The following is a 21,036-nucleotide window of genomic DNA, read 5'->3' as shown; positions in this document are numbered from 1 at the left end:
GGGGTGGGAGGGGGTAGGGTGGGGGGGGGTGGGAGGGGGTAGGGTGGGGGGGGTGGGAGGGGTGGGGGGTGGAGGGGCGAGAGGGGTGGGGGTGGAGGGGTGGGGGCATAGGGTGGGGGGGAGTGGGGGTGGGGGTGGAGGGGCGGGAGGGGTGGGGGCGAGTGGAGAGGGGATGGATATTATTCCCTTTCTCAGTCTGTGAACTGCATGCCCCTATATAGATGCCCACAGCCCTCCCTATGGTGGATGTGATGTGCTGGGGTTTGACGGGGAGTTCCTTGGCCTAGAGATGCTCTGACTGTTCTTTTGACTCCTGTTCCAGTACCACCAGGCCCTGCATCTTTGCCTGGAACAGAACCTGACGATCACTGAGGACATGGCGGAGAAAATGACTGTGTCCAAGGATTCCAAGGAACTTTCCGTGGATTTCCGCCGTGAGCTGCTCGAGCGTATTGCTGATTGCTGCATGCGACAGGGAAATTACCACCTCGCAACCAAGAAATACACGCAGGCTGGGAACAAGACGAAGGTGAGGGGCTGCACTCTGTCATTACTGAACCGTGCTCATCTCTGAATTATAACTTGTATTGTTCAGGAGCTATCAGAATAAAGTATTTTACTGTCAAAGCACGTTGGGCTTCATATATGGCTGTGCCTGTGCTGCCGATGCCCTCGGCTCAGAGACGTACTTGGTTTCTTTGAGATTTATTGAGAATTCTCAGATGTACACACAGGTGACCCAACTCCTCCACAGATACAATGTTCTATCTGTTAGATGCTGTAAAGATCAGAGAAGGAAGCTCTTCCTGTAATTGCCATGGGATCCTTAACATCTACCGGATAGGGAGACATGGTCTTGGGTTTAACTTCTTATCCCAAGCACCTCCGACACTGCAGCACTTCCTCGGCCCTGCACTGGAGTATCAGCCTGGATTATGTGCTCTCGTGGGACTTGAACCCATGACCTTCTGACTCAGCGGTGAGAGTGCTACCAACTGAGCCAAGCTGAACTCAGCAGTCGGTGCAGCATTTCCCTGTACACATCGTAACCCTCCATTGACTGTGCATCTGCCTCTCAGTTAGTCACTTGCTTATTAGTTATGTGTACAGTGCAATAACATTCTAATATTCTGGGAGTGCCAGGTTTACTCTTCAGACCAGCTCCTGAGCACTGAAGATGAATCTGCCAGTTAACCTGCCCAGAATCAGACCCACAGTGCACGAGCCCAGGTTCGTCATTTGGAACCACTGCGTTTCACTAATTTTGCCTGTTGTAATTTCACACCTGCTGTATTTGCAGTTTGTTTTTCTCTCTCTCTCCATTTTCTTTGTGTGGGTCTCAAACTATTTTCCTGTCCTTTTATGTCCCTCCATCACCTCACTGATCTTTTATAACACTTTTCCAATAAGCTGTTTGCAGACCATTAAACTCATTTACTCCTTCTCTGTGATCAACATGCCTGTTCTCTTCCCCCTCTCCCTTTTCTCTCTGTCTAACATTACTAAAATGGCGGCTTGTCTTTTAGTCTTCAGTTCTGTTGACATGTTCATACCGGGAACGTTTAGCTGTTTGCTCTTCACATGTTGGCTGACCTGTGTAACGCCAGTACTTGCAGTGTTTTCTCTACATTAACACTTCCACATTGGTTTCAATAATATCAACGGTCCAATTCCCAGCTTAGGATCAAGTTTATACTCTGATGGAGACGGGCAAATCAAAAATGAAAGGAAAAGTACAGAAAATAAAGTTGCTGCAAGACCCACTTTTATCCCACAAATCTCTCCATGATTGAAAGCACCGGTCACACTGGGAGCAGGAGCTGCGGACACACTGATGGAGTAAAATATTGTCTGTTGTTTCCCAGGCAATGCGAGCACTTCTGAAATCAGGAGACACAGAAAAGATCGTTTTCTTTACGGGAGTCTCTCGGCAAAAGGAGATTTACATAATGGCAGCGAACTACCTCCAGTCCTTGGACTGGAGGAAAGATCCAGAAATCATGAAGAATATCATCAGCTTCTACACTAAGGGACGGGCCCTGGACCTCCTCGCGGGCTTTTACGATGCCTGTGCACAGGTCCGTGTCTTAGATATTGTTAGAGGCAACTTATAAATGGCAGAAACATCAGCAAGTGCGCTGAGACTGTATTAGCTGGGGCTGGAGTCAAAGGTCGGTCCGAGCACCGCCCCCACCCCTGACACCACCAATACCCCAGCGTCCCTGCCACCTGATCCACAGTTCCTGCAATTACATGAATCCTGAATGTATCTTTTCATTTTGGAAATGATCAGACTGGAGATTCTGTACTGAGCACAAACATTTCTGTATCAATCTATTCCCCAGAGATTGAGGTACTTTTTTCTTTAGAGTTTATTTTTTATTTATATTTTTGGGCAAATGTTTTGCACTGTTCAAGGAGAGTTGTTGCTGTGAATGGACAATCCTTTGGCCCCTTAAGGCTGGTAGTTCAGCCCGAGTGCTGAGGCTGCAGGAGCCCTGCTCTTTGGGCGTTGTGCACCTCTGGTATTGCTGTGAGCTGTCCTCCCATGTTAATGTACTCCCAGCACAACTAAAGGGGGTATTATTTGGTACCAGCAGATCTTAAACGGCTGCTGGTTACATTAAGACTGTACTGTGGACTAGATGGGCTTCGATGGGACAGTTAGTGTACCAGAGGGATGAAATTCGATTGGCTGAATGATTGTTTTCCATTACTGTTCCTCCTTGATGAACTGGTCAAATGTGACCAGTTGTAACGGGACGGAGTAAAACCATGGGGACTGTCTCGTGAATGTAGAATAATCAATAAAGCAAAAAGTTTTTCTTTTCTCATGCCAGTTATCTCCTGTATATCGGTTTGTTTCCATTTGTACGTGTCAGGTTGAGATTGATGAATACCAGAACTATGAGAAAGCATTAGGAGCACTGACCGAAGCCTACAAGTGCCTGTCCAAAGCTAAGATGAGGAGTCAAGGTGAACAGGAGGAACGGCTGGGACAACTGCAGAACAAGCTGACAACAGTGAAGAGATTTGTACAGATCAGAAGGTGAGGGCATGTATGTAGTCACATTTCATGATAAACTTAGTCATTACAAATCTCGCATTACAACAAACTGTCTCCCTCTAATATTGCTTGGAGAAAATATGTTAACACAGGTGCACATAATTAAAAATGGATCTTCAAGTCCTAGAGTAGTGTTCCCAATAAATCTAGTTTCCTTATAATTGTACAGGTGTGAACATTGAGTGAGGTGCCCTAATATATGAAGGGGTTAACCCTTTGACCCTCCCATAAATTGTATTAAAGGGTTAACCCTGTGACTCCCCTAGGCTGTATGAAGAGTTAACCCTGTGACTCCGCTAGGCTGTATGAAGGGTTAACCCTGTGACTCCCCTAGGCTGTATGAAGGGTTAACCCTGTGACTCCCCTAGGCTGTATGAAGAAGATCCAAAGGAGGCATTAAAACAATGCGAGAATCTGCTGGCGGAGCCCGAGCTGGACCAGGCTGTTCGAACCGGTGATGTCTATGCCCTCCTGGTGGAACACCATGCACAACAGGAGAACTTTGAGGTGGTGAGTACGTCAGCAGGTCTGAGGGTAGAGTGCAGAAATGCCACAATTGGCATTTATAGAACACCTTTAACACAGTAAAACATCGCGATTCACAGAAAGGGAAAAAAGGAACATGTAGAGCCAATGGGAGTGTAGAGAGGCGATTGAAAGTGTGGGTGAGTAGTTTCAAAGAACTCTGAGGGATTTAGTGAGAGAATCAAAGAATAGGCTGAGGCAGCTTAATAAATCTGTTAGGTCAAATTTGATTGTATTTGTCCCTGAGTTTATCCAGTAGTGAGAAGGTGAGTGAGGGTGACTGCCCTTGACATCAAGGCAGCATTTGGCCGAGTGTGGCACCAAGGAGCCCGAGTAAAATTGAAGTCAGTGGGAATCGGGGAAAACTCTCCAGTGGCTGGAGTCATACCTAGCACAAAGGAAGATGGTAGTGGTTGTTGGAGGCCAATCATCTCAGCCCCAGGACATTGCTGCAGGAGTTCCTCAGGGCAGTGTCCTAGGCCCAACCATTTTCAGCTGCTTCATCAATGACCTTCCCTCCACCATAAAGTCAGAAATGGATATGTTCGCTGATGATTGCACAGTGTTCAGTTCCATTCGCAACCCCTCAGATAATGAAGCAGTCCGTGCCCACATGCAGCAAGACCTGGACAACATCCAGGCTTGGGCTGATAAGTGGCAAGTAACATTTGCGCCAGACAAGTGCCAGGCAATGACCATCTCCAGCAAGAGAGTCTAACCACCTCCCCTTGACATTCAACGGCATTACCATCGCCGAATCCCCCACCATCAACATCCTGGGGGTCACCATTGATCAGAAACTTAACTGGACCAGCCACATAAATACTGTGGCTACAAGAGCAGGTCAGAGGCTGGGGATTCTGCGGCGAGTGACTCACCTCCTGACTTCCCAAAGCCTTTCCACCATCTACAAGGCACAAGTCAGGAGTGTGATGGAATACTCTCCACTTGCCTGGATGAGTGCAGCTCCAACAACACTCAAGAAGCTCGACACCATCCAGGACAAAGCAGCCCGCTTGATTGGCGCCCCATCCACCACCCTAAACATTCACTCCCTTCACCACCGGCGCACCGTGGCTGCAGTGTGTACCGTCTACAGGATGCACTGCAGCAACTCGCCAAGGCTTCTTCGACAGCACCAAACCCGTGACCTCTACCACCTAGAAGGACAAGGGCAGCGGGCACATGGGAACAACTCCACCTGCACGTTCCCCTCCAAATCACACACCATCCCGACTTGGAAATATATAAGACCATAAGAGATAGGAGCAGGAGTAGGCCATTCGGCCCCTCAAGCCTGCTCCGCCATTCAATGAGATCATGGCTGATCTGATTTTTACCTCAACTCCACTTTCCCGCCCTTTCCCCATATCCTTTGACTCCCTCGCTGATCAAAAATTTGTCTAACTCAGCCTTGAATGTATTCAATGACTCAGCCTCCACAGCTTTTTGGGGTAAAGAATTCCAAAGATTCACGACCCTCTAGGAGAAGAAATTCCTCCTCATTTCCGTCTTAAACGGGCGACCCCTTATTCTGAGACTATGCCCCCTAGTTTTAGATTCCCCCATGAGGGGTAACATCCTCTCAGCATCTACCCTATACTGCTGTTCCTTCATTGTCGCTGGGTCAAAATCCTGGAACTCCCTTCCTAACAGCACTGTGGGAGAACCTTCACCACACGGACTGCAGCGGTTCAAGAAGGCGGCTCACCACCACCTTCTCAAGGGCAATTAGGGATGGGCAATAAATGCCGGCCTCGCCAGCGACACCCACATCCCATGAACGAATAATATAAAAGTAGCGTTCATTTTTTAAAGTAAAATCTGAATAATTCAGTGCAAACCACAATCAAAAGGAAGAGTTTTTAGAAAACTTTTAAAGTCTTGGAGGGAAGTGGGAAGATAAGTGGTTCTGAGAGAGAATTCCAGGAGGATGTGGCACAGTCTGAAAGAATTGCCTCTGGCGTTGGACGACAGGGTGAGTGGAACAGTAGGGCGACATTTGCTGTTCATGGAACGTTCTGGCACTATTGAGTATCTGCGTTCTGTGCCCTAACGCTAACTAGTGTGATAATGTTGCAGGCCCACAAGTACATGGAAGAGATGGCCAAGAAACTGCCGTCTGTCAATGTGACCTACTACATCAACCAGCGAATCACCGATGCAGTTTACAGGGCGGTGGGTGTTCCAATAAAAGACAGCATAGCAGCGGAGAGGGTCCGACACAGCAGTGCAGAGGATGGAGACGAGGTGGAAGAAGATGTAGCTGAGGAGCCTTACACTGGTCCCGAGGACTGATCTCCAAACTCTATGAGTCGACCCTCAAAGACATTCAGCCCCAAATCCATTTTTACTAAAGGAAATCTGTTCCAGCAACCCAGGTCTCAGGATTTTGCCTCAGGAACACCTCCAGCCCATATTTATATGAAACCCAAAGATGAGACTGGGACACTGTACACCGCCGGACAACTTCCCCTCCACTGACTTCCGACCCTGCTCCCAGTGAACATGAACCTCTCGGGCCCCCATTGCTTTATCGGTCCAACACACATTGCACCAACCCTGGTGATGGAGCAAATGCTGTAAATAACCCATTGCAGGTACTCTCAGGGTATCACTCAATCGTTACGATATAACATGGTTTAATTGGTAGCAGCTTGTCTTCTGCAAAGCTCCTGTCCGACATGGAAAGAGTTTAAGTGCCAACGGGCAGAGCTGAGGCTGCAGGCATCGACGCTACTGGTCTGTACCCCACCAGTTCTCTCGCTACTGTTCCTGAGCTGCTTTAGAACGGGGTGGGGGGGGGGGGAACGATCAAGAAAAGTAACTGACAGTGTTACACAACAGCCAATCTCCAGGACTGAGACGGATAAGACTGCCCCAAACATGTAGACGGCTGGGTACGAATGGTGACCAGAGTCCAGAGGAAACTGAGAACTCCTCACCCCTGGGGATTTGCCAGTTGGTGCAGAGAATGTTTGCAGCGAACTGGGATCAGTTCGATAGACCAGAAATTTATCATCTCCATCTTCAACTTTGTACTGTTGAGTTTTATCACCCTTCATATACAATTTGTGCTAAAACAGTTTGAAGCAGATCATTTATTGACACTTTTATATATATTTTTATTAGTATTTATTCAATTATTCTTCAGATTTGTAATCCCATTTTTATCACATCCTGTTCTTTGTGACGGGGATTAAAAACAATAAAGGCTTTCCTTTGTTGTGGAAAATGTTCTCACTTTTGATTCATTAAGTTAAATAATTCTAACAGGAACCACGATTTGTGTAGATGGTGATGGTATTTTGTGTTTCACTTTACTAAAGAGTGGGCTTGATATGCGCTAGAATGGAGCAAAGACCCTCTCGAGCTTCACAGAGGCTTTGCTCCGTTCGAGTACGTATCAGCTCATCACCATCTTATTGGACAATCTCCATTTTGTGGGTTTGTATCCCAGGCCCAATGGCATCTGCTGTTCTTCATGGTGCTGCACAGTCTTTTCATTCATTGGTCTCTGCACCCTGTCCAACTATCTGAGAGACCACAGCTCTGAATACCCAGTGGTGTAGTTACAGGCTGCCATATTAATTGCTCTGTGACTGCAGTTGCCTCCAGTTACCAATGCTGCCAACTGGGAGAGGCTTGGATGCAGAGGAATGGGATTCCCCTGTGATACATGACACACTAATAGCCTCAGTCTTTCAATGGTACTTCTGACCGTAGACCATCCCAAAGGCTGAGTGCATTAGCAATGCCACAAAGGTACATACCAACAAGCAAGACAGGACTCGCTGCCCAGTGCTCTACCTCGGTGCCATGGGGTGTGGTTCAGAGTGTGACAAGACTGAAATAACCTTACATTCTGACCTTTCCACATTTCTCTACCTCTTTATCTCTCTCCCTTTCTCACTTACTCATTCGCTCTCACTCTCTGTCTCTTTGTCTCATGAAAAGAGGTCTGGTTTAGCACCGTCTGTTTGTCTTTAAGATGTCGTTGCCGTAGATACCATGCCGTCCCAGTGCCCCATCACCAGTTCCACTCTAACCAGAAGTTGCATCGAGCAGGAACACTGAGGCCTGTTGTGGGAGCTCGGTGATCTCGGAATTCAGCCCCTGGTTGGAGCTGAGTGTGTTGAGACCTTCGTCAGTATTGGGAGACTCAAGGTCATCTCTGGTCCCCATCTCAACATACTGTCCAGTGCTGTCCACCCTCTCCCTCCGGCCCCTGCAGTGTCGACGATGGGACTTTCGGAGATTCTTCTTCATCTTCCACTGCTGCAGCTTCTTTCTCAGTTCATTCTGGACCTGTGTGCATAAGGAGAACATGAGAATCTTTAAACACAGACTGTGCCTGGGAACAAAGGCAGCATTAAATCAGCCGGCCCATACACAACTGGCAGAAACTCACAGATAGCGAGAAATCTGGGCACGGATACAAATATACACACTGGAATCCACACTTACCATGTGCCAGTGTCTCTCTCTGTCTTTGTCAGTTTGTGTCTCAGTGCCTGTGTTAATCGACGTCTCGCCCTGTCTTTTTTCCCCCCTCTCTAAACCCCCGTGGTTGGCAGAACACCTCAGGGAGTCAGGAGCGGATGTTCTTGAGCCTGTCACTCGGAGGTGCCTGAGAATGTTGGGGGAGGGAGCTTACCTTTTCTCAGAGGCGAGTGCCTGTCCTACACTACCCAGTCTCTTGCCCTGGGCTGAGGTAGCATGCAGAGAGAGGGGCACTCAGCCCATCCCCTTGTGCTCTGCACTTGCAGTCCTGTCAACATCTGCAACCAAGCAGAGGCCAGCAATGTTTCCCCCCCCCCGTAGAGGTAGTGACTATCACAGCCCTGGGTCGCACGTAATTAGAGTTAAGCCTATGGCAGCATTGAAGGAGAGGCAGTGACAGCAGGACCCCTCAACCAGGAGGTAGAGCAGAGGCACCTAAAGAGAGTGAACAAGCGCTGGGGAGAGGGACTTCAGACAAGGGAAGTAGTTAAGCAGCAAGTATTTTGTCACCTTACCTCTCCATTAATAAAACAATACAGGACAGCCACCAATAAGCCCTGAAAAAGAAAGGTAAAGAGAATGATGAGAAGATTCCAGGAACAAACATTCCCACAATGGACTATCCACCTACCACCACCTCGTGGATTATCACCAACACAATAACTCTCATGTTGTGATAAGGTATTTGGACAATGGTGGACCCAGCCCACCCCCAATCCCAGTCCCCCGGCACCACAATTCCTCGATCCCCAATCCCGATCTTGAACTACGCTTAGCTGCTGGGTTCTGGTGCTGTGCCGGTTCCATTATAATGAGACTCCAGGACCAATGTGTGGGGAGCTTTGGGTCTCACCATTCAGGTGCAGGGACTGTACCCTGTGCCCCCAAAAATGGACGTGCCCAAATTTCTGAGCCACAGAATGATCCAGCAGAGAATGGGCATTCGGCCCATCGTGCCTGTACTGGCTCTTTGAAAGAGCTATCCAATTAGTCCCGCAGCCCTGCAATGTTTTTCCCCCTTCAAGTATTTATCCAATTCCCTTTTAAAAGTTATTATTGAATCTGCTTCCACCGCCCTTTCAGGCAGCGCGTTCCAGATCAGAACAACTCGCTGCATATAAAAAAAATTCTCATCATCTCGCCTGTGGTTCTTTTGCCAATTATGTTAAATCTGTGTCCTCTGGTTACCGACTCTCCCGCCAGTGGAAACAGTTTCTCCTTATTTACTCTATCAAAACCCCTCATAATTTTGAACACCTCTATTAAATCTCCTGTTAACCTTCTTTGCTCTAAGGAGAACAACCCCAGCTTCTCCAGTCTCTTCCACGTGTCAGTAAGAATGCAGAATCAGTGCGTGTTTAGAATCAGACCCTGTAGTTAATCACGTTACCTGGATGGAGCCAAAGAAGAGCTCGGCAAATAGCTTTATGTGGCGCAGTATTCCTTTAGCATTCTCATCCGTGACGAAAGCAAACAGAATCTCATGGACCCCCAACAAAGGGATTAGAATTAGTGTCGATTTTGTTAACCTGAAACATGAACCATACTGAACTGTAACAGACACAGTAAGAGACGACGTGAATCAGCTCATTTAATGGGTGAAGTAAACCTGGGGCAGGCCAGCATTCAAAGTACTGCCCATTTTATGTATGTTCAGAATAATCCACGCTGATGTTTGAACAAAAGTTGGACGTTTATTGCCTCCTCCAGCCTGCTGGGGTAGGACCCCTCTCCCTCCAAGTCTCTTCCCCTCTGGGAGCTTTACACTGCATCTAAGCCTGCAGTAGCTGACCTTGGGAGTGACTGATGCGGACACTAGGTGCCCACATCAGAAAAACATTCCATTCCCTGGCACTGACTCACCGAGCTGAGCACAAGATGGTACAATTCACCATTAAGGATATAGGTGCCAAAGTTACACACTTTACCAGCGAGCAGCCACTCGGTGGATTTAGGAGGTGGGGGTCAGGAGGAGATTGACTCTGGTTTCTGTCTGTAAGTACGCTTAGAAAGGTTTCCTCTGCAGCGGTTATATGGAAATTTTAAACATTTGCATGAGTAACACTGACAGTAACACCAGCTGTTCGTACTTCCATCACGGGGCAGCACTGTAATCCCTAAAGACCCACGACACAAGGGCTGACCCCAGAGATGACGCTGCAGTCTTGTCCAGCCTGTCACGACAAACAGCCACAAAACCAACCATTTCCTCCAACTCACAGGAGCGTCGCCACAAGACGTTCACCAGGGCGCTAAAAGGAGCAGAAGGAAACCTTTCCCTAACTGCCTGAGGATGTCTCGACACACAGCAGTCAGGGCAGTTGTTGCCCTCCCCCATTGGTACGCCCACTGGTGGATTTCAATCAAGAGCAATCTTACCGATTTCTGAAATCTGCGTCGTGCACCTGATGGGATCTCATCTTGGAGATGAGAAGAATCATTATCCTAATGAATATTGCAAAATTGATCTGAAACCAATGAGACAGATGATCCAGTTAGTGAAGCCCCTGTCACACCTCCCCTCAGCACAATAGGCTGTTGATCCAATGTTGCTATGTTAATGAGGCACTGCACTCATGTTTTCATCTGAATTCAGTACACAATGTTTGGATGTGGGTGAGCACAGGATTGGTCTCAGCCGTGATATCGTCAATAGCCTGCCGACATTCACTGGGGATGAGAATTCAACTGATCGTTGAGAGTAGTGGCATCAAAACCTATTCTAAAAGAAACACCCAGCACATAGCCACCGTAATCTGTGCGTAACGCGCGGTGACTGCGCGCAGTCTGCGTAACGCGCGGTGACTGCGCGCAGTCTGCCCTCCTCAGTATGGACAGGGGATGCTGGCCTGGCTAACTTTTACAGGAAGTGGAGCCTCACTCACAGCGATAACAAGTAACAGCGGCGATCGGACGATCCACCAGAATGACATGTTGGTGTTCTGTCTCCAGCATCTGTTAGAGAATCAAAATTGGAAATTAAATCTGAAATAATTTCCACTTCATGTACCCATAGAGGCTAAAGCGAGTGCAGACATGACCTTCTCATCTCTCCCTGACAACACTTGGGCCTAAAGAAATGACTGTCAGGCATCACAGCAGGCCAGACCCCGGAGGGCCTCGTTAAAAACATAGCTCGGGTTCATTAATAGTGAGTTAGCTGATCTGAGGGCCCTGTCGACCCCTCAATGTGGTGCTGGGCCAAGCTGTTCTGTGCCAATTGAGCTGGTAAGAGCCACAGGCCGTGGGAGCGGGGGCATCAGACAGGCTGCCCTGCTGCAGAAAGTGTGAGCACAGACACCAGATGAGAACAGGATTGGGGTTCGTCTCCTATCTCTTATGGTCTTATATATTTCCAAGTCGGGCTGGTGTGTGACTTGCAGGAGAATGTGCAGGTGGTATCGTTCCCATGTGCCCGCTGCCCTTGTCCTTCTAGGTGGTAGAGGTCGTGGGTTTGGGAGGTGCTGTAGTGCATCCTGTGGATGGTACACACTGCAGCCATGGTGTGCCGGTGGTGAAGGGAGTGAATCATTAGGGTGGTGGATGGGGTGCCAATCAAGTGGGCTGCTTTGCCCTGGATGTTGTCGAGCTTCTTGAGTGTTGTTGGAGCTGCACTCATCCAGGCAAGTGGAGAGTATTCCATCACACTCCTGACTTGTGCCAATGGTGGAAAGGCTTTGGGGATTCAGGAGGTGAGTCACTCGCTGCAGAATACCCAGCCTCTGACTTGCTCTTGTAGCCACAGTATTTATATGGCTGGTCCAGTTAAGTTTCTGGTCAATGGTGACCCCCAGGATGTTTATGGTGGGGGATTCGACAATGGTAATGCCGTTGAATGTCAAGGGGTGGTAGTTAGACTATCTCTTGTTGGAGGTGGTCATTGTCTGGCACAAATGTTATTTGCCACTTATCTGCCCAAGCCTGGATATTGTCCAGGTCTTGCTGCATGCGGGCTCGGACTGCTTCATTATCTGAGGGGTTGCGCGTGGAACTGAACACTGTGCAATCATCAGCGAACATCCCCACTTCTGACTTTATGATGGAGGGAAGGTCATTGATGAAGCAGCTGAAGATGGTTGGGCCTAGGACACTGCCCTGAGGAATTCCTGCAGCAATGTCCAGGGACTGAGATGATTGGCCTCCAACAACCACTACCATCTTCCTTTGTGCTAGGTATGACTCCAGCCACTGGAGAGTTTTCCCCCTGATTCCCATTGACCAATTTTACTAGGGCTCCTTGGTGCCACACTCGGTCAAATGCTCGGTTGACCCTCAAAGCAGGACCCAATCAGAATGCAACTGGCAAGCAGTGAGCAGTCTTACCCAGAATTCTCCCGCAGGTACTTGACACCAGTCCACGGTAATACAAACATCAGGGGAACACCTGGAAATCACAGACAGTCAGTGCAAGGTAACACAAACATCAGGGGAACACCTGGAAATCACAGACAGTCAGTCCACGGTAATACAAACATCAGGGGAACACCTGGAAATCACAGACAGTCAGTCCACGGTAATACAAACATCAGGGGAACACCTGGAAATCACAGACAGTCAGTCCACGGTAATACAAACATCAGGGGAACACCTGGAAATCACAGACAGTCAGTGCAAGGTAACACAAACATCAGGGGAACACCTGGAAATCACAGACAGTCAGTGCAAGGTAACACAAACATCAGTGGAACACTTGGAAACAGAAACATCAGGGAAACACCTGGAAATTACAGTCAGTCCACAGTAACACAAACATCAAGGGAACACCTGGAAACACAAATACCAGGAGCACATCTGGAAATCACAGATAGGAGAACAGAGTGGAGGATCCTGCAAGTTATTAGTTAATCATTCATCCATTCATGTTTCTCTGACTATAAGATTCGTTTAAAAGGACTGACAGGGCCCCTCTGCACATGCTCCTGTGGTAACAGCACTGCTGCTATTGGCCCCTGCCCCTGGGCTGCAGGGTTCTGAAAGTGTTCAGTGATCCTGCTGATTTTACAAGTGTTCTTGGATCTCGGGCGGGCACAGAATGATGTGCTGTGGTGCCTCCTGTGGTCGAACAGCTCACTGTCAAGTCTCGCACATAAAGAAAGGTCAATAGGGAGAGGTACAGGAGGGTGGCTGGTACCTGTGGGGCTGCACCCCAGGAAGGAGTGGGCAGTCTGGGAGAGGGAAAGGGGGAGCAGATCAGAGGGGTGGGGGGGATAAAAGGGCTCCTGGAGTCTCCCAGACATGCACCAGAAGGGATTCACTAACCAGACAGATGACCTAGAGCAGGACAGGGCTGTTAACACAGTTTCAGGCAGTAATCGGTGAGGGAGCCAAGTGAACCAGCTCCTCCAACTGATATACTGACCTGGCCTGGCTCTACTCGCCACAAATCTGTCTTTTGTCCCTGATGGAACCTAGGAAACTCCAGGATGGGTACAGACTCTGTCCATCCGGCCCATGCCAAAAACAGACCTGACTCAATCACCTCTCCTCAAATCTCTCTCCAATTCTCCTGTAAGATTTTCCACACTCCCTCCCTGGACAGTCCATTGCCCATGTCCGCTGTGTAATGTAAAGGAAAGACTTGCTTTTATATCGCTCCTTTCAGGACATCCCAAAGCGCTTTACAGCCAGTGAAGTATTTTTGAAGTGTGGTCACTGTTGTAATGTTGGAAACACAGTGGCCAATTTGCGCACAGCAAGATCCCACAAACAACAATGAGATAATGACCAGATAATCTGTTTTAGTGATGTTGGCTGAGGGATAAATATTGGCCAGGACACTATTTAAAGTATTCAATCTAAGCTGTGCTCCTCTAAGCCAGAGCCTGCATTCTCTGTCGGAGTTGACAAACAAGGACCCTCACAGGCTTCACCCTGTGGTGCACATCCCATTAGAAGGAGCAGTCTTGATGGGCTGAGTGTCACTCATTCCACTCTCTCTGGTGTTAAGTCTGTTACACTGCACACAAGTGAGTTTAAAACCTGTGACTCACAGGCATCTTACCCCAGCCAATCAGCAGGTAGGCCCGGAAACTCTTCTGCTCTGAGAAGACAGACACCATGAGCAGAATGTAGAGGAAGAGCCCCTCGACCAGCATCCAGTGGTAGGTGCAGGTCACACTGTAATGGAGGAAGACCTGCACAGCTCGACATGCCACTGTGGCCTGGAATAAAAAGGCAAAGTTACAGCTCAGCACACGCCATGAACATACATCATACATACACCATGAACATACATCATACATACACCATGAACATACATCATACATACACCCGACACAAGCCCAACCATGACAGCACATGCCATGAACATACACCCGACACAAGCCCAACCATGACAGCACACGCCATGAACATACACCTGACACAAGCCCAACCGTGACAGCACATGCCATGAACATACACCTGACACAAGCCCAACCATGACAGCACACACCATGAACATACACCCGACACAAGCCCAACCGTGAGCACACACCATGAACATACACCTGACACAAGCCCAACCATGACAGCACACACCATGAACATACACCTGACACAAGCCCAACCGTGACAGCACACGCCATGAACATACACCTGACACAAGCCCAACCATGACAGCACACACCATGAACATACACCTGACACAAGCCCAACCGTGACAGCACACACCATGAACATACACCTGACACAAGCCCAACCATGACAGCACACACCATGAACATACACCCGACACAAGCCCAACCGTGACAGCACACGCCATGAACATACACCCACCACTTGGGGATATCCTGAGGATATGAAAGGTTCTGTATGAATGTCCTTCCCTCCTTCCACCAGACCAGTATTCAAATGCAACATCAGCACCTCACTGGCAGGAGTGTAACCTTTTACCTAAGGACAGTGACAGAAGGCTCACTGAGGGTGTCCGTTCTCAGTTACAGTTAATGAGACTCTTAAATCCCAGATCTGCACCATCTCCGCTCAGAGCTCTCTGTTTCCCCACTCGGTGCTACAGGTTAAACAAACAACAGGAGGAGTCTGCGAGAGATTGAAGTGGTGACGTTATTGTTGGAGTTGTGCACCGGCCAAAACCCCTCCTCACCGTGTGTGGGCCAGCAACATGCGTCTCCGCAGTGACGTTGCTGTTTCCTGGACGTATGTTGTCTGTAAACGCATCTTTGAGCAGCACCGCGATGGCTCGGAGGATGAAGGAACTGAAGAGGTTCAAATGGATGTAGTTTCTCGTGCAATGGAGTTTCCTGAGAAACAAGAAAGGTGAGCTCATAGTAGCAGCCCGTTTCACCTTCCCATAACTCTTTCCTCGTAGTTTAATTCAATCAACAATCTCCATCCTTTGCTGGGACACAGCTCCATAGGCACCAATTACCTTCCAGTACCTGGGCCAAGTGGTGGTTCTTCAGGGGTCAGGTTAGTCAATGACTGTTGGCAGTCGTTCAACCACAAGTGGCATCTCAGCCAAGTCCGATCCTGTCCTCACCTGTTGTCTACACCGTCCAGCAGGAGTCACTGGATAGAGTTCGGGAAAGCCTGGCTGATTCTCTCCCTCCTCCTGCCCCATTGCCTCAGCTAAAATCAGCTCACTGAGCACAGGCCGGAGATGGAGGCTGGTTCTTTCTGGTCCATGTGGGTTAGTTCCAAGCCAGGCAATGGATTTCCCCAATAGGACGGCCACTGTAGGTCTTTAATTGTACAGGGCTTTGGTGAGACCTCATCTGGAGTACTGTGTACAGTTTTAATCTCTTTATCTCCTCTTAGAGGCGGTGCAACAGAGGTTCAATAGATTGATCCCTGGGATGAGAGGGTTGTTCTATGAGGAGAGATTGAGTAGAATGGGCCAATACTCTCTGGAGTTTAGAAGAATGAGAGGTGATTTCATTGAAACATATATGATTCTAAGAGGACTTGACAGGGTAGATGCAGAGAGGTTGTATCCCCTGGTTGGAGAGTCTAGAACTAGGGGACATAGTCTCAGGATAAGGGGTCGGCCATTTAGGACTGAGATGAGGAGGAATTTATTCACTCAGAGGGTTGTGAATATTTGGAATTCTCCACCCCAGAGGGCTGTGGATGCTGAGTCATTGAGTATATTCAAGGCTGAGATCATTAGATTTTTGGACTCTAGGGGAATCAAGGGATATGGGGATCGGGCAGGAAAGTGGAGTTGAGGTCGAAGATCAGCCATGATCTGATTGAATGGCAGAGAGGCTCGAGGGGCCGTGTGGCCTACTCCTGCTCCTATTTCTCATGTTCTTAACTAATAGAAGGAGATGGTGTTTGAGTGCACCATACAAGGTGTACACAGGCCAACCTAGGACACTGGCCAAAGCTGGCCAGCAGCTTCAGAACAGTGGACAACACAACAACAACCCTGGTCCTGAGCCTCTGACATGTGAGTCAAGGGTTGGCGGGATCAGCTGTTTGGGGTCGGGGGTCGGAGGGATCAGCTGTTTGGGGTCGGGGTAGGCGACCTCTATACCCTGGGGAGTGCAGCCCCATGATAAAAGTTTAAATCCCCAAGGTTTTTCCTGGATTGATAGTCCAAAGGTTTCCAGCAATGAGCTGCTCATTAAGTGATGTCAATGGTCACCACTTGCTGACAGGCCCCAGTGGCAGAGAAACGAAGAGTGTGGGGACTTTCACATGGACTGAGCGCTGGGTGAGAGGACGTTTGGAGGTCGAGTTACAACAGAACACTTGGCTTCTTCTACGCCTCCTCTGCTAGGACAATGGGGGAGAAGACAGATTCATGTGGAGTTCAAATCTCCGCTGTGCTGCCAGAGCTAACAAAGGAGTTAGGGCCAGGAAATTCCCCACACGAAGGAAGAATTACTGTCCGCGAGGAAACTCCCAGCTCCTTCCAAATTATCCTCCTAGCAGGTCATCTGTAGGTGCACTGGACTGTGGTATAATGTGTGGAGACAAGACCAAGAGAGAACTGAGGGGCAAAGATAAATCACAAAGATAAATATGAAAGTACCTGAATGAGAGGAGAGTGAGACTTGCCCCAGTGAGAGAGATGAGAGACAGTGTGTAGCCTGCTGTGTACACGATGCGGAACGTGCTCAAAATCTGGTGCTTCACCACCTGCAGACAGACAGAGACACATCAGAAGGGAACCAGAGGCCCCATGACAAGCCCGCCCCACCCCCATCGACCCCACCCCGACACCCACTGCACCCCAATCAACCCCACACTGACTTGCCACCTTACCTGCTGCTGTAGAAACACATCATCTTCATCACACTGTGAATGGTCAACCCAGGGCTCATTTGTGTAATTGTCTATCAGCCAGGTGCCGTTCTCAGTGCAGTATCTGAACGCAGAGCCTTTATCAACTAAGGACAAAGCAGATTCGGTTTACTCAGCCGTTTACACAGTGACAGGGCCGCACTATCAAGGGGTCAGTCAGTCTCACAGTGACAGGGCCGCACTATCGAGGGGTCAGTCAGTCTCACAGTGACAGGGCCGCACTATCGAGGGGTCAGTCAGTCTCACAGTGACAGGGCCGCACTATCGAGGCCGCATTGACTGTCTCTCTCTCTCACACACACAGACACAGAGGGGGTGATTTTAACCCTCAAGAATGGGTGGGTTGGGGGCGGGTGGGAGTTGAAAATAGTTGTTTTTTTGGGTCGCGACCGCAACCCGGCTTTATTTCTGGGTTTAATGTCGGCGCGTAAAAGTACAGGCTTCCCACTGGGAACGCAAAGTCTGAAAATTCTGCAGTTGCGACCCAAAAAAAAAATTATTTTCAACTCCCACCCGCCCCCAACCCACCCGTTCTTGGGGGTTAAAATCACCCCCAGTGAGATATGGAGTAAGAGTTCTCTAATATGATCCCTGGGTCACGCTATCATTTACCTAGATATTGAGTAGGAAAAGGTGCGCTCCAGATTGTAGGGACCATGAAGTCTGCTTACAAGAGTGACAAGTGACACTAAACCCAGAGAATATCTAATGTAAAAAACAGAAAGTTGTTACAAGAGTTAGTCCCAGATTACCGGTGTGAACCCCTGAAATATGCATTCCATGTGACAAGTGTTGACGTGATTATGCGGCCAAAGAATATCCCATAACTGGCAGCAGGGAGTGAGGCAGTTGCTGAATTTTTACTATAGACTGATAGAAGGTTGGCCTTGTATCCTGTAGGTTCCTGACTGGTTCTGTATCCTAAACATTATGAATGAAGAACATTAGAACATAAGAAATAGGAGCAGGAGTAGGCCATTCGGCCCCTCGAGCCTGCTCCGCCATTCAATCTGATCATGGCTGATCTTCGACCTCAACTCCACTTTCCCGCCCGATCCCCATATCCCTTGATTCCCCTAGAGTCCAAAAATCTAATGATCTCAGTCTTGAATATACTCAACGACTGAGCATCCACAACCCTCTGGGGTAGAGAATTCCAAAGATTCACAACCCTCTGAGTGAAGAAATTCCTCCTCATCTCAGTCTTAAATGGCCGACCCCTTATCCTGAGACTATGCCCCCTAGTTCAAGACTCTCCAGCCAGGGGAAACAATCTCTCAGCATTTACCCTGTCAAGCCCCCTCATAATCTTATATGTTTCAATGAGATCACCTCTCATTCTTCTAAACTCCAGAGAGTATAGGCCCATTCTACTCAACCTCTCCTCATAGAACAACCCTCTCATCCCAGGAATTAATCTACTGAACCTTCGTTGCACTGCCACAAAGGCAAGTATATCCTTCCTTGGGTAAGGAGACCAAAACTGTACACAGTACTCCAGGTGAGGTCTCACCAAAGCCCTGTACAATTGTAGTAAGACTTCCTTACTCTTGTATTCCAACCCTCTTGCAATAAAGGCCAACATGCCATTTGCTTTCCTAATTGCCTGCTGTACCTGCTTGCTAACTTTTTGTGTTTCTTGTACGAGGACACACAAGTCTCTCTGGACACCAACATTTAATAGTTTCTCACCATTTAAAAAATATTCTGTTTTCTATTCTTCCTACCAATGTGAATAACCTCACATTTCCCCACATTATACTCCATCTGCCACCTTCTTGCCCACTCACTTAACCTGTCTGTATCCCTTTGCAGACTCTTTGCATCCTCTTCACAGCTTACTCTCCCACCTAGATTTGTATCATCAGCAAACCTGGATGAACTCTGCATCCTATAGATTCCTGGCTTACTCTGTTACGTTGATTCCTGTCACTCTTTTCTATACATTCCTGTCTAACTCAGTATTCTACAGATTCCAGGCCGGATCGGGATCCTACAGATTCCAGGCCGGATCGGGATCCTACAGATTCCTACCCAGCTCTGTACATCCTTGACTTGCTATGTATCCTATCGATTCCTGGCTGTCTCCGTTTCTTAAAGATTCCGAACTTGTGACAAAATGGATTTTTGCCTGTGTTAAATGTTTTAACTTATAATCTTGTCGTATGAGAAAGAGTACATAAGGGATTAAATCCCAATGGTTTCACACAGTATTCCTTTTAACCGAGTTTGAACCAGACTATTTGTCTACCAGATTTTACTCAAGGTATGTAGTACTTTTTTTTATTCATTCATGGGATGTGGGCGTCATTGGCGAGGCCGGCATTTATTGCCCATCCCTAATTGCCCTTGAGAAGGTGGTGGTGAGCCGCCTTCTTGAACCTCTGCAGTCCATGTGGTGAAGGTTCTCCCACAGTGCTGTTAGGAAGGGAGTTCCAGGATTTTGACCCAGCGACGATGAAGGAACGGCGATATATTTCGAAGTTGGGATGGTGTGTGACTTGGAGGGGAACGTGCAGGTGGTGTTGTTCCCATGTGCCTGCTGCCCTTGTCCTTCTAGGTGGTAGAGGTCGCGGGTTTGGGAGGTGCTGTCACAGAAGCCTTGGTGAGTTGCTGCAGTGCATCCTGTGGATGGTACACACTGCAGCCACTGTGCGCCGGTGGTGAAGGGAGTGAATGTTTAGGATGGTGGATGGGGTGCCAAACAAGTGGGCTGCTTTGTCCTGGATGGTGTCGAGCTTCTTGAGTGTTGTTGGAGCTGCACTCATCCAGGCAAATGGAGAGTATTCCATCACACTCCTGACTTGTGCCTTGTAGATGGTGGAAAGGCTTTGGGGAGTCAGGAGGTGAGTCACTCGCCGCAGAATACCCGGCCTCTGACCTGCTCTTGTAGCCACAGTATTTATGTGGCTGGTCCAGTTTAGTTTCTGGTCAATGGTGACCCCCAGGATGTTGATGGTGGGGGCTTCGGCAATGGTAATGCCGTTGAATGTCAAGCGGAGGTGGTTAGACTCTCTCTTGTTGGAGATGATCATTGCCTGGCACTTGTCTGGCATAAATGTTACTTGTCACTTATCAGCCCAAGCCTGGATGTTGTCCAGGTCTTGCTGCATGTGGGCACGGACTGCTTCATTATCTGAGAGATTGCAAATGGAACTGAACACTGTGCAATCGTCAGCAAACATCCCCCAATCAACTAATTAACACTAATTAGTTAGTGTTCCCAGAGGTAGTTATTTACAATCCCAAACATCTTCTGATATCTTAAAGATAGTCCCTGTCCTGCAGGATATTTAATTGGGATACCGTGAGGCTCTAGGTGTGGTTCTATTCCCTGGTCACACATATTTCCCTATTCAATAATTACCTCTGTCTGTCCAAGGAACGTACCAGGGGCATGAAACATTCACTCTGGTTCCAGGTAAACCATCCGGCCAGCAGATGTGCATGTCAAAGGAGCGATGGCAGAAAGCACCTTAGGATATAGAGACAATGAAGGTAAAATCAGCAGAAAACTGGAAAATAATAGGTCTGAACTGGGTGAGATCTGAGTTCAATCAGTTAGTCGTAGATCCAAGAGCATTCATAATGCATGATGTGTCATTAAATAATATTATATAAGAGTGTTATACCCAGTAACACAGTGTTATTATACAATATACAAGAGTGTTATATCCAGTAATAGTGTG

The 21,036-nt window shown here is 48.3% G+C and overlaps 2 protein-coding genes across 7 annotated transcripts in view; one reads left to right on the top strand and one right to left on the bottom strand.

Moving 5' to 3' along the window:
- Nucleotides 1-6,827, top strand: part of ift140 (intraflagellar transport 140 homolog (Chlamydomonas)) — a 79,320-nt gene extending 72,493 nt beyond the window's left edge. For both annotated transcript variants that reach the window (XM_068003605.1, XM_068003606.1), the window contains exons 26-30: nt 323-529; nt 1,866-2,078; nt 2,883-3,049; nt 3,436-3,577; nt 5,675-6,827. In XM_068003605.1, coding sequence (XP_067859706.1) covers nt 323-529; nt 1,866-2,078; nt 2,883-3,049; nt 3,436-3,577; nt 5,675-5,890 — 945 coding nt within the window. In that variant the 3' untranslated portion in view covers nt 5,891-6,827. The remainder of the gene's footprint in view (nt 1-322; nt 530-1,865; nt 2,079-2,882; nt 3,050-3,435; nt 3,578-5,674) is intronic.
- LOC137340810 (glucagon-like peptide 1 receptor) overlaps nt 6,683-21,036 on the bottom strand; it is a 27,766-nt gene continuing 13,412 nt past the window's right edge. For 2 of the 5 annotated variants that reach the window (XM_068003607.1, XM_068003611.1), the window contains exons 3-13: nt 20,715-20,822; nt 17,309-17,433; nt 17,076-17,182; nt 15,180-15,336; nt 14,097-14,256; nt 12,419-12,479; nt 10,981-11,050; nt 10,475-10,563; nt 9,486-9,624; nt 8,611-8,652; nt 6,683-7,900 (exon numbers count right to left, since the gene is read on the bottom strand). In XM_068003607.1, the coding sequence (XP_067859708.1) occupies nt 7,637-7,900; nt 8,611-8,652; nt 9,486-9,624; nt 10,475-10,563; nt 10,981-11,050; nt 12,419-12,479; nt 14,097-14,256; nt 15,180-15,336; nt 17,076-17,182; nt 17,309-17,433; nt 20,715-20,822 (1,322 nt within the window). In that variant the 3' untranslated portion in view covers nt 6,683-7,636. The remainder of the gene's footprint in view (nt 7,901-8,610; nt 8,653-9,485; nt 9,625-10,474; nt 10,564-10,980; nt 11,051-12,418; nt 12,480-14,096; nt 14,257-15,179; nt 15,337-17,075; nt 17,183-17,308; nt 17,434-20,714; nt 20,823-21,036) is intronic. The other 3 variants (XM_068003608.1, XM_068003609.1, XM_068003610.1) reach the window with 2 other exon arrangements.

The sequence above is a fragment of the Heptranchias perlo genome, chromosome 22 (genome assembly GCF_035084215.1).
Source record: "Heptranchias perlo isolate sHepPer1 chromosome 22, sHepPer1.hap1, whole genome shotgun sequence".
Lineage (NCBI taxonomy): Eukaryota > Metazoa > Chordata > Chondrichthyes > Hexanchiformes > Hexanchidae > Heptranchias > Heptranchias perlo.
The sequence above is the reverse complement of the archived record's forward strand: the minus strand, read 5'-3'. Positions and strand labels throughout refer to the sequence as shown.